The 12,291-nt window shown below is 36.9% G+C and overlaps 1 protein-coding gene across 1 annotated transcript; it reads right to left on the bottom strand.

Annotated features, from left to right (window-relative positions):
- Positions 1-7,169: 7,169 nt before the first annotated feature.
- LOC122063981 (uncharacterized mitochondrial protein AtMg00810-like) lies at positions 7,170-8,288 on the bottom strand. Its single transcript, XM_042627676.1, has one exon. The coding sequence runs from the start codon at positions 8,286-8,288 to the stop codon at positions 7,170-7,172; it is 1,119 nt and encodes a 372-aa protein (XP_042483610.1).
- Positions 8,289-12,291: the final 4,003 nt, after the last annotated feature.

Raw genomic sequence — 12,291 nt, 5'->3', positions numbered from 1 at the left:
TTATGTGAGAATGTGTGGTCAATCCGGTTGCATACAATTATACGGGGAGTTCAAATACCTTAAGGAGAGTGTATATATATATATATATACACAACTCAACTCTACTTAAGTGGGACATTTTTTGCCATTGTTTCATAGGATCAATTGACCAAGTAAGTGATCTTCTACTTGTAATTATATTTCCATTAATATAATTGTTTTGTTAAAGTCTTATACCTATTGCCTGGACTATCTTATTTACATTGTCAGAAGTATTTATATGGTAGGTGGATTTGGGTGGTTCAAAGTTGAGAGTGCCTACTTAGCAAAACTCTCCCACGAATCGTCTTTACCTTTAAAACATGGTTCTATTGGATTACATCACTCTAAGTAGGATCAACTTAACGTGCAACCAAACAAATTAAATAATCCAGAATCATGTTCCATTTGAAATACTCTCCACAGATTTATGTAACCAAACACACCCTTACGCATCTAACCTTAGAGACTCCAACGACAGCGATTCCGGTGGTAGGGGCTCAGGCAACCGACAATAGCATCTTTCCTTGACTTCGTGCAATAAATTCTAATGAAAAGAAGGAACAACAAGAACCTGGTCGAGGGTAAAACCAGGCAACAATTCAATAGGACCAATATGAGTAACAAATGTAAAGGACCCATTAGGTAAGGTGATAGGTGATCGATAGGGAAGAGGGTTGGGTTTTTGAGAGTGGTGAATAAAGAGGCATCAAAAGCAATATGATCTGTCGTTTCAGAATCAAGTATCCAAGAGCGAGTGGTGAGAGGATTGAGAATGTTACCTACCATGTGAACCATAGGGTGATTATCAAGAGGAAGTAAAGTGAGAAGATGGTGGATTTATTTGGTAATGATTGGGTAAGAACCGGTCATGGAGATCAGTCCACACATCGAGGGCGGAGTCGAGCCATAAGATGCCATGAGAAATCGATGTGACAATAAAATGGACATTCCAAGAATGGACTATTTTGTTAAAACAAACCCAATAAGTAAGATCAGCAAAGGTGGGATCTGGTTTCTTAAAGATGTGCTTGGTTATATAATTCGTTGAAGTTTTATTTCTGATTTGGCAATGAGTCCATAAAGTGTGTTTCTATTGAATCATATTTATTTTTAAGATTTTTTAAAAAACTGTTTGGTTACCCATAAATCGGTTACGTAAATCTACCTGAAAACTGTTTGGTTAAATTGCAACTCCATATCCAATGTGCAATAGAGACGCCAGGGGAAAGCAAGGAGTGTTGGTCGTTGGCGATCTTGAGCTTCGATGGGAGGAAGAAGATAGGAATCCCGATTTTTGTGATTTTTTTGAATTACCACTTAACTTGGACTATATATATGAGGAGTAGGATCATGTGTGTCAAATATAAGTTTTAGTATTTGCATTAATTCTGAGATGAACCACATTTAGCTTTACAAGGTGTTTCAAATGAACTACAAATTCTAAATAGAACCAACTCAAAAAATAACCAAACGATTTAAAAAATATAGAACCATGTTTTTGTTGAAAGATTCTCCAACGAATTATGTAACCAAACACATCCTAAGGGCATCATCAACAAAAAAGAGTCTTATTTTTTGCTTTGAGCGCCATCAACATCGTATGATGCCAGGTTGAATAGTTGTCCCCATCAAGAAGCGGGGTGATGAGAGGAGTATCAGGTTGATCAGATGAATGTAAGAAATAAGGAGAAATGACCGTAATAGTAGCCGATGTGGCAAGAGGAAGGGCAATAATAGTGGCTAGAAGAAAAAGGATCGGTTAGGCTGTTACCATATTAGCTTGAAGAATCCAAAATAAATTTATTACTTAAAATGTCAATCCCAATAGGGAGATATATACATCCATTTACATCTACTAGCAAACTTGCAAGTGCAAATGCACGTGGGGTCATTCATTAAGTGGCAGATTAAAAGTACTTTTAACCCATGAGATTTATATATTTTTGCTATTAGAAAAATACTATTAAGTTTTAACCCATAAATATTTTTTCATAATTTTACACAAAGAGAATAATTAGAAGGAGTAGATTGGTGGTTGATAACCTGGTGGAAAACATGATTTCAAAAACCAAAAAAAGAAAAGGAAAATAGAATTATGTGTGGAAGAAACTTTAAGGAAATTACTCCCAAAACTCACATATATTTACTAAAATGCAATTTTTACTTAAATATTTACAAAAATACAAGTTTTTCAATAAAATTTCAATGAATTTTTCAATGCAAATTTCTTGACAAAATTTCCATCAGAGCTTGGTGGTAACATTTTAGCGGCTCATGGCAAGGCTATAGCTTTGGGAGCGATGGGAAATTAATATCTAAAAGCTAGATTTGGGCATTTTCCTTCTTTCAAATAGGTACTGATGTAGCCTAATTTTTATAACAAGAGAAATGCACAAATAGCTAACAAACATACCAACTTCTGATGCCTTAAAATGCTGTCATAAATTAAGAATCAACAAATCAATAATAAAGAAGAGAAAAAAAAAAAGATGAAATATATTATTAAAAAACTGAAAAAATTCCTCAATCACATACCCCAATTAAGAGGAACCATCACTATCAACTTATTGTCCATTCCCACCATTTAGAGCAGACGAGATACAATTCATACAACTATGAATAAAAGACATGTCCACAGGCAAAAACTCTAGTTCTAGTTTCTGATATTAAAGATTCTTATATTGTTTTATAGATCTGAAATCATACTATATTCAACCAGAAAATAGAGTCAATTCTAAGAATGATGAGAGAAAATGAATAACAGCATGATCCTCATGGCTCTAGTGCACATATAACTTGCATTAGAGACAATCATTCCCTAACATATTAGAAGATTTAATATAAATAATTTTCTCCAGTTAATTGCACCATATAAATAACATTATAGATTCAGATAAAGCTATGAGCATAGCAAGTGTTCTTGCTAAATCAAATTCCAACATAACTACAAACACACTTATTCCCCAATTTAAAAAAATAAATAAATTGTAGTTTGGCAACCGTACCTTGTGGATGTGAAGTATCTAAAATTGAACAGAAAAGGCGAGAGATAGAGGGAGAGGAATGAGGCCCCAATAGTGGAGGAGAAATCTGAAATTGAGAAATTCTAGGATATTTTAATTGTTTTTTTGTGGTATATATAAGGAAGGATAATGTATTATAGAGATGCTTTAAGAAAAGTAATAGTATTATTAGTGAAAGATTCTATACAGTAAAAACTTTTAAGTCAATGAAAGAGGATTTAGGGAAATTGTTCTTATGCAGTAAATCTCTCATTAATTATTCACTCCCTCCCCACTCTGCATAATTCTCTCTCTCTCTCCATATTTGTTTTTGTAAATCTCCCAATTTTTTATCCCCACGATTAGGAAAAGGAAGTCCACGCCGGATTATTATGTGCCTATTTTTTTCTTTATCATTTTTAATACTTAATAATAATTATTATAATTAATGATTACTCACCCTTTCTCCTCCATGTTTAGAGAGAGAGAGAGAGAGAGAGAGAATCATAGAGACAAACGTTACTACCATGAGATGATGGGAGGATATATTGTGTAAGGGATGGAAAGAGAGATTTTAGGAGGTTATTTTTTTTTTTTTAAGTATATCTCTCTCCGTAGATTTAATTCTCTCTCCCCCCTCATTTGTGCTCCACCCGTTTTTTTATATCCCTCTTTTGTTATTTTTTTATTAAATAATTATAAAGATTTATATGGAGAGAGAGAGAGAGAGAGAGATAAGGAGTAATAGCAAGAATTACTTCTCCATTTCTCCTTCATGTTTAGAGAAAGAAATAATTATTATTATTTTTTCATCTTTCATTTTGAGAGGTTTTTTGGTCATTTGATTTTTTTTTTTTTTTTTTGTGTGTTTTCTGATCATTTGAAATTTTTTTTTGTAGATGTCAATGACTTTTTTATATTTTTAAAAAAATATACGAAAAACAGGTGGACGTAGTTACTTTTTAATAGTAGTATGATATGTCCTTATTTGTTTCCTGCATGTATATAAATTACAATATTGAAAGCTTACATGGATGGCATATTGAGGTGGGATAAGACTTACGTGAAAGGTAACGATGATAAGACTTTACGTTTTATTTCTTCTTTCTTTATGAGAATCTCAAGTTTTTTTGTCCTTTTCATCATGTGGCTCTGGTTTTTACCCTCTTTTTGTTTTTCCTTTTTTTTTTTTTTTTTTTTTTACTTGACTTAGGGTTGTCAAACGGTCGGTTCGTTTTCTGATTGGGTTGTATCAATTTCGATCTAGGAATGAAAGAGATTAAAATCAATCTGTTAAGAAACTTTGCTTTTCAATTGGTTTTGGTTTTGATTTGGTGTGACTTCAATTTATTTCAGTTTTTAAATATTAGTTTAATACCAATTTAGATTGGTTTGTTTTTTAGCATGAACCGTAATGAAATATTACATTCATAACCAATAATGAGGAAAAACTTGGCAGAAACACTTTAAGTTTGTAACAAAATCATGGTTCATCATTGTAAGAGAAAGATAATTAATATTGACACCAATGGATAACTAATTAATAAGAAGATAAATTATATCGAAATTTCAAAATGAACCCTACCATCAAATCACTCATTTATGATTTAACCATCCAATTAATTTTGTATAGTGAACAAGGAGATCAATGGAAGCATTGTTACAATTTACAATCAATTCCCCTATTCAAAACCTCATATTTATTGATTTATTACGATTCCACTTACAACGAGAAATATTCTCACTAATATTTTAAAAAATGGATAATCAATTCATATATTTATAACCTTATAATCAATTTTTTTTTAATCTACTTCATCTGGTTCGATTTTGGTTTGGTTATTGATCAATTTGGTTCAGTCCAAATTTTCATCCGATCCCATTATACAGTCCAAAACCTATCCAATAAGGATTGGTTTTGTTTGATCTGATTTTTTTCGATTGGTTTCAATCAATTTTTTCAGTCTGTGTTAGGTTTTGACACCCCTTGTTTGACTTAGGCTTTCTGTATCCTCTCTCTCTCTAATCCGCTTCCCAGCACTAACCACTCAACCAGATGAATTCACAATATCTGATTAGTAATCTAATTTATAATTGGTTAGTGATTTTATTATCCGGCAGACAATCGAAACGAATATGGATATTGGCTTGGACAATCAAATTCAAAGTCGAATAACAGTGTATTCAAGCCAAATTCGATCCATTTACTTCCCTAGATCTAATTTTTATAATAATGTTTTGATTAATCCAAAATGAACCCAAATTTCCAAGGAACACATCCAAACCGTTCATTGGTCGAGACAAATGAGTTTTAGCTCAATCTAGATTTTGAAACACCACTAGGTTAGAGATCCCGGAAAAAATGATTTTTTTGGGTTAGTACCTAATGTGCTTGGCCAGTGTGTGGCGGCGCATTATAAGTTTGGGTTGGTAGGTATAAAGAACTGTGTCAACCAAATGTTGCCTACACCTAAACACAAGCGGGTACAAAAAGACCATGATGCCCCCACCCTATGCCTAGAAGATGCTCCTACATGCCCTCTTATTGGCATCGATTATTTGTTGGTTTTGCCTATACTAGACTGGTAGAGTTCTTTCTTTCATTTATTTTTTTATTATTTCTCTTATGAAAATGTTCAAAATTCATAACTTTTACTGTAGATGCCTAAATATCAAGATCCAGAATGCTTTGGAAAGACATTTTCTAATACTTTCCAATGGTATAAAAATTAGAAATCAACTTGGCCAAAAATCAATTAAAAATTTTTTGATAGTGGATCCCACAGGCAAAAAAGGAAATCTCATATAAAATAATAGTCATTTCAATCAATTTTTCATATACAATGATTTTAGCAATATTATATAATCATTGAAGAACTCAAACCCATAAGTTGATTTACAAGGTAAGAATACACAGCATCATATCAATTCACATCAATTCACATAAAAATTCAAACGTTGGTCAACCTCCAAAATTGATATTGATATGGGAACACTAACATAATAAAACTCACTTAATAATTAAATTTGACTTAATGTCCTCGGTCAACCCTATCAGGGTATTTATGTAGTTCTATAGCAACTTATTTCAAACTCCTTGGAATTGTTCAAACCGACTTTTCGGGATTCAGTAAGATATTCAAAGCTAAAAATTAGTCCCCCTGCAACATTCTAGGACACTTGTTCATTATTTCTATGCACATTTCTAAAGTGACAAAATGATTGTGTCAGACAGATCCAGTTTGTCAGACTTTTTTTCATCAGTGCCTTGCCATCTCCACCATGTGCCTTTCAAAATCCCACAAATTTCGAGAAGGTTGTTGGGAGAGTGAGACGTCTCACACAAATTGTCCTTATGTGTGATAATAGGTACGTTATGAGATCATCTTTTTGATTTACACAACTTTGCCTGATCACAACGTTGGTTTTAAAAAAAGGTTCGATTATAAATATGATGGTTATGAGAAAACCTAATCATTTTTATGAATTAAAAATTCAAAATAGAGTGAAGATTAGGGAAAGTGGAAGACAAGGTCCAATCTCCATTAAAATTTCACCGTTGATGGAAATTCTTCCATCGATTGGTGACAATTATACAAGTGTTGCTTTCTATTAGAGGATTGACTTAGTGAATCTCAAGAGTAAACCCTAATCCTTCTTTGTTGGTTGATTAGAAGATACTTTAGCACATGCGACGAGACATTCCTGTTGATAAATTTGTTTATTTGGTATTCCGCATCCCCAAACAAGAGTCGCACTCCACGTCGTACTAACCACATCAATTGGTGTTGAGGACGCAAGAGACCAAGTGGTACGGGTTGTGAAGTGTTGCCTTGGTCTTCATCAGTACTTTGCAACCATGTTTGTTGCAACGAACAAATGTGGCTAGAGATCGTCAGGTGGTTGGACTGGCATCCATTGTGTTTTGGTCTTTTTTTTCATTTGTTCTTTCATGAAGCTCTGTGATATTCTTTAAGTTTAGAGTTTTCTACTTTAAAGGACGAAAGGAATGACTAAAAGTGAAAGAGATCAGAGGTGAGGGTGTAAAGAGATAGTAATTGCTCTAAAATTGTGTGTATTTGGCACACACTTCAGTCTTTGTATTTAAAAGGTAAGATACACTGCTATACATATCTTGAAGAGAGATTACATAGTATATATATGGTAAATTAGCTCATCTTGGCAAGAGTTGACAGTGATTGCATGGAGGGCATGAGTTGTAGCATGTGTATCATATGTGTTATCATCCCCCTGCAAACTAATGGGTGGTAACCACATTAGTTTGGATCTATGTGACTTGAACAATGGTGAGGATAGGCCCTTGGTAAAGATGTCAGCAACCTGGTCCGAAGAACGTACAAATTGCACCTTGATCTTTTTGGTGAGAACCAATTCACGTACAAAGTGATAGTCTACTTCGATGTGTTTGGTTCGAGCATGAAGAACAGGATTAGCAGCCATGTATGTTGTAGATATATTGTCACGATTGATGATGAGTGGAAGGGAAATGGGAACATGAAGGTCATCTAGCAAATATGAGAGCCATAACACTTCTGAAACAGTAACCGCTAGAGCCTTATACTCAGATTCCGAGCTAGAGCGAGAAATAGTAGGTTGCTTCTTGGATCCCCAAGACAATAAATTTGATCCAAGAAAAATACAGAAACCAGTTGTAGATCGTCTTGTATCTGGACAACCAGCCCAGTCGGCGTCGGTGAACGTAGTGATGATAGAGATTGGACCTGGCTTGATGTCAATGCCTGCACCTAGAATGTGTTTGAGGTATCGAAGGATACGCTTGACTGCATCATAGTGGGCAGTCGTGGGTGCATGCATGAACTGACATGCTTGATTGACTGAATATGAGAGGTCAAGGCGAGTAAGTGTTAGGTATTGCAAGGCACCAACAACTTGACGATACTCATGGGGATCAACTAATGTCGACCCATCAGCGGCGGAGAGTTTTGAGCCAGAAGCCACCGGAGTACGACATGGTTTGCAACCAGTCATGCTTGTTTTTTGTAGTAGGTCAAGACTATATTTTGTCTGTGTTAGGCGTAAACCAGCCATTGTCCGAGTGGCTTCAACACCTAAAAAGTAATGAAGTTCACCCAAATCAGTCATTGCAAATTCAGTGCTTAAGCATTTGATGAAGGTGCTAAGTGCATCGCCATTGTCTCTAGTGAGGATAATATCATCAACGTAAAGGAGAAGAATCAATGTTCCACAAGTAGAGTGCTTTGTGAACATGGATGTGTCGACCATACTACGAGAGAAACCATGCTTTAGAAGGAATGTACTAAATCGATCAAACCAGGCTCTCGGTGCTTAACGTAGACCATAGATCGCCCTGCGAAGACGACAAACATGAGTTGGGGATGAAGTACTAACAAATCCTGGTGGCTGGGTCATGTAAACTTCCTCTTGGAGTTGATCATGTAGGAACGCGTTTTTCACATCAAGTTGTTTTATTATCCAGTTGTGAGATATTGCCACAATCAAGACAGTGCGAACAGTAGCAGTCTTAACAACAAGACTGAAAGTCTCTTTAAAATCGATGCCTGGTTTTTGGTGAAAACCTTTGGCAACAAGCCGAGCTTTGAATCTTTGAATGGAACCGTCACTCTTAGTTTTGACACGGTACACCCACTTGTAGCCGACAACATTCATGTGGGTGGAGGCAGGTACCAATGTCCAAGTGGAGTTGGACATAAGTGCATTATATTCATCTGTCATAGCAATAATCCACCGTGGGTCCTTGGCAGCTTGTTTGTAGGAGGTTGGCTCGGGGATGGGTGGAGGGATAGAAGCAAGTAGAGCATGAGAGATTGGATGACGAGTGGTGAGAAGAGAGAAGGGAACCTTGATCTTTCGTGTTCCTGTTTGGGTCCTAGTAATCATGGGGTGTTTGTTAGGTGATGGTGGATGGGGTTGTGATGGTGGTGGTGGGGGGAGTGGTGGAGGCGATGGTGGGGGCAATGCTAAGGTTGAGGGTGAAGAGGTGGTTGGAGTGGGAGTGTTATTGGTGTGAGGTGGGTATGGTGATGGAGTAGATTCAGATGAGGGGGGTGGGGAAGGAGGAGGAGAAGGAGGGATGGAAGGCATAAATGGTACTTGAACATGAGATGGGGTAGGGAAAATGGGAATAGGAAGTGTTACTGATGCCTTAGTAGACACATGATCTGATTTGTCTGCAAAAGGAAAGAAGCATTCATTAAACACCACATGTCTAGAAATATAAACTTTGCCATTGAGAGGGTTAAGACATCGATATCCTTTATGATGCAGACTATAGCCAAGAAAGACACAGGCTATGGATTTTGGAGACAGCTTGTCTTTTCTATAGGCTCGTAAACAAGGGAAACATTGACAACCAAATACGTGCAGAATGGAGTAATCTGGTGTTTTATTGTAAAGTGCTTTATGAGGAGAGCGCCCTTGTAATACTGGTGTTGGCAGACGATTAATAAGATAGACTGTTGTATTGAATGCCTCAAACCAATATTGTTTCGGCATGTGGGCTTGAAATAACAAACAAAGTCCCATTTCCGTGATATGCCTGTGCTTGCGTTCAGATATGCCATTCTGTTCAGGTGTGTGCGGGCATGAGATTCATGAAACAATGCCATGGTCATCCAAGAAGGTTTTAAAAGCCCCTTGTGTGAGTTCTAAAGCTCCATCGCTTTGAAAATATTTTACTTTGGTGGAGAAGATGTTCAACGAAAACAAGACAAAGCATCTAATTTCACTTTTAAGGGATAAAGCCACGTATATCTACTGAAATCATCAATGAAGATAATATAATAATGAAATCCACTAAATGACAATGTTGAAGTAGGCCCCATAAGTCACAATGTATTATTTCCAAAGGTGAAATTGACTGTCGTGCAGAGATAGGAAAAGGCATTTTATGGTGCTTTCCCAACTGACATGATTCACAAATCTTATTTAATTTCTGGAACTTGGATTTATCAAACAAAATGGTACTTCTAAGTTTTTGAAGAACCTTGAGGGATGGGTGGCCCAACTGATTATGCCATACTGTTTGTGACATTTGTTCCCCCAAAAATGCAGTGACTTTTTCATTGATGACATCCTTATTTGTAGGTACAACATAGAGATCATCCTTGACTGGGCCCTTGAGAAGTGTCACCCCTGTTTGCAAGTCCTTTACAGAGAAACCCCATGGAAAAAATTCGACTGAGCAATTATTATCACGAGTCAACTTCGAAACAGATAATAAATTCTTAGTAATTTGTGGAACCACTAACACATTCTGAAGATGTAAAGTTGATGATGGGGTGTGTAAAGTTGATGAACCAGTTTGAGATATGGGAATGCTCTTACCATCACCAAGGTAGACCTGATCTGAACCATTGTAGCTGATAGACTGTTGTAGTAATATAGGGTCAAAGGTCATGTGGGAGGTGGCTCCAGAATCAGCAATCCATTGTGCATTGGTAAGAGAGGACGTCAGGGGCTTGGATGGATATTCAGGAGGACTCACATGAAGACCAGCAAAGGTGGAAGTTGGTGGAGCATTGCTGTTTCGGCTTGCAGAGTGTCTGAAGTAACATTTACTTGCTGCATGACCCATTTTAGCACAGATCTGACACTTAATGGAACGGGTAGAAGGATCAGATGGCCGAGAAAACTTCTAAGAAAATTCATGAGAAGGAAAAGATTGATTTCCTTGTTTTTGAGGTGAGGGTGACTGGTTTTGCTTGAAGGAACCAGGACCCTTCCCTTTAAACTTCTTAAAGTTGTTGGAATTGGTAGAAAGAAGTGCCATTTAAGATTGAACATCAGTGATGATAGAGGATCGGCCACCATAGCCACGACTGAGTCCTTGTTCATGAGTGAGCAACTTTGCACGAAGATCAGAAAAAGAAAGCAAGTTTGTGTTGTTTTCAATTGTGATGACAAAGGTTTCATATTCAGGTCCTAGGCCATTTAAGGTGTAGCCTACAAGGTCTGTATCTTTGACTTGTTCATCTATAGCGGCAAGAGAGTCAGCCAAGGACTTGATGCGATGAACGTAGTCAGTGATGGTGGAGCCCCCTTTCTGAATTGTCTGTAGCTCACTTCGTAGGTAGTTTCGTCTTGCTGAGGACTGTTGTTGAAATAGTGCAGCTAGTGCATCCCATACATCCTTTGCCGTTTTGAGACCAAGTATGTGAGAAGAGAGAGATTCTTGGAGTGTGGCATTGATGCAGGCTCGAACAAAGTGATCGGTTTTGCGCCAAGTATAAAACGCAGGATTCGGGATGGTGGTAGAGATAGTTGACCCTGTTGAATCAAATGAGGAGCTTATGGTTGCAGGTGGTGGTGTTTTAGAACCATCAACATGCTCCATTAAATCGGAGCTAATAAAGATAGATTCAAGTTGCTCCCTCCACAATAGGTAGTTATTTCCATCCAGCTTGACTAAGACAATATTGGAGAGGTTGGTAATTGGAAATGGTGAAGGTGAAGAGGCCATTGAAAAAAAATTGCAGGTGGCTCTTGATACCATAAAGAGATAGTAATTGCTGTAAAATTGTGTGTATTTGGCACACACTTCAGTCTTTGTATTTAAAGGGTAAGATACACTGCTGTACATATCTTGAAGAGAGATTACAGGGTATATATATGATAAATTAGCTCATCTTAGCAAGAGTTGACAGTGATTGCATGGAGAGCATGAGCTGTAACATGTGTATCATGTGTGTTATCAAGGTGTGAGGTGGTGGCAGGGTGGAGGGTGGGGAAGATGCTAGAGAAATGTTGTGGGAGTGGGGTGCCATCAGAGAGGACTGTAGGAAGGGAAGGGAAGGGAAGGGGAGAGGAAAAAGGGATTTAGGGTCCTACTAGCGCCTAGTAGGCTGGTCATCCGCCAGCGGAGCTTAATTAACGTGTAGCCTAATAAGGAATGACACGCCTTCTAAGATGGGCTTGATTATCAAAGACACCATTGAAATTTTAGGATTTGAATCCTCTATGACGCAACATGGTGTTCGGCACACATCCAACAATCAGAACAGAGCCCAAGGCGTTGAATGACTCAAGTAGACGATATAGATATTTTGAAACTTGTTTCCTATTATGGTGACTATATTTAACCAAAGATTAAGGAAGGATCAATTAAGGTGTACGTAGGAGAGGTCATAGTTGAAAAGTCAAAGTTGTTTTCTTCTTTTTTTTTCTCTCTCCTAGGGACGACTTTTTTTTTTCTTCCTTTGTGTGATTTGGACAATCTTTGGTGATGATGTGGAGGAGAGAGAAGATT

This window comes from Macadamia integrifolia, unplaced genomic scaffold, assembly GCF_013358625.1.
Source record: "Macadamia integrifolia cultivar HAES 741 unplaced genomic scaffold, SCU_Mint_v3 scaffold1507, whole genome shotgun sequence".
Lineage (NCBI taxonomy): Eukaryota > Viridiplantae > Streptophyta > Magnoliopsida > Proteales > Proteaceae > Macadamia > Macadamia integrifolia.
Note: the sequence above shows the minus strand (reverse complement) of the source record. Positions and strands in the feature narration are given on the sequence as shown.

Excerpts from the sequence above, each read along its gene's own strand:
- LOC122063981 (XM_042627676.1), bottom strand. The coding sequence starts at position 8,288 with ATGGTCGACACATCCATGTTCACAAAGCACTCTACTTGTGGAACATTG.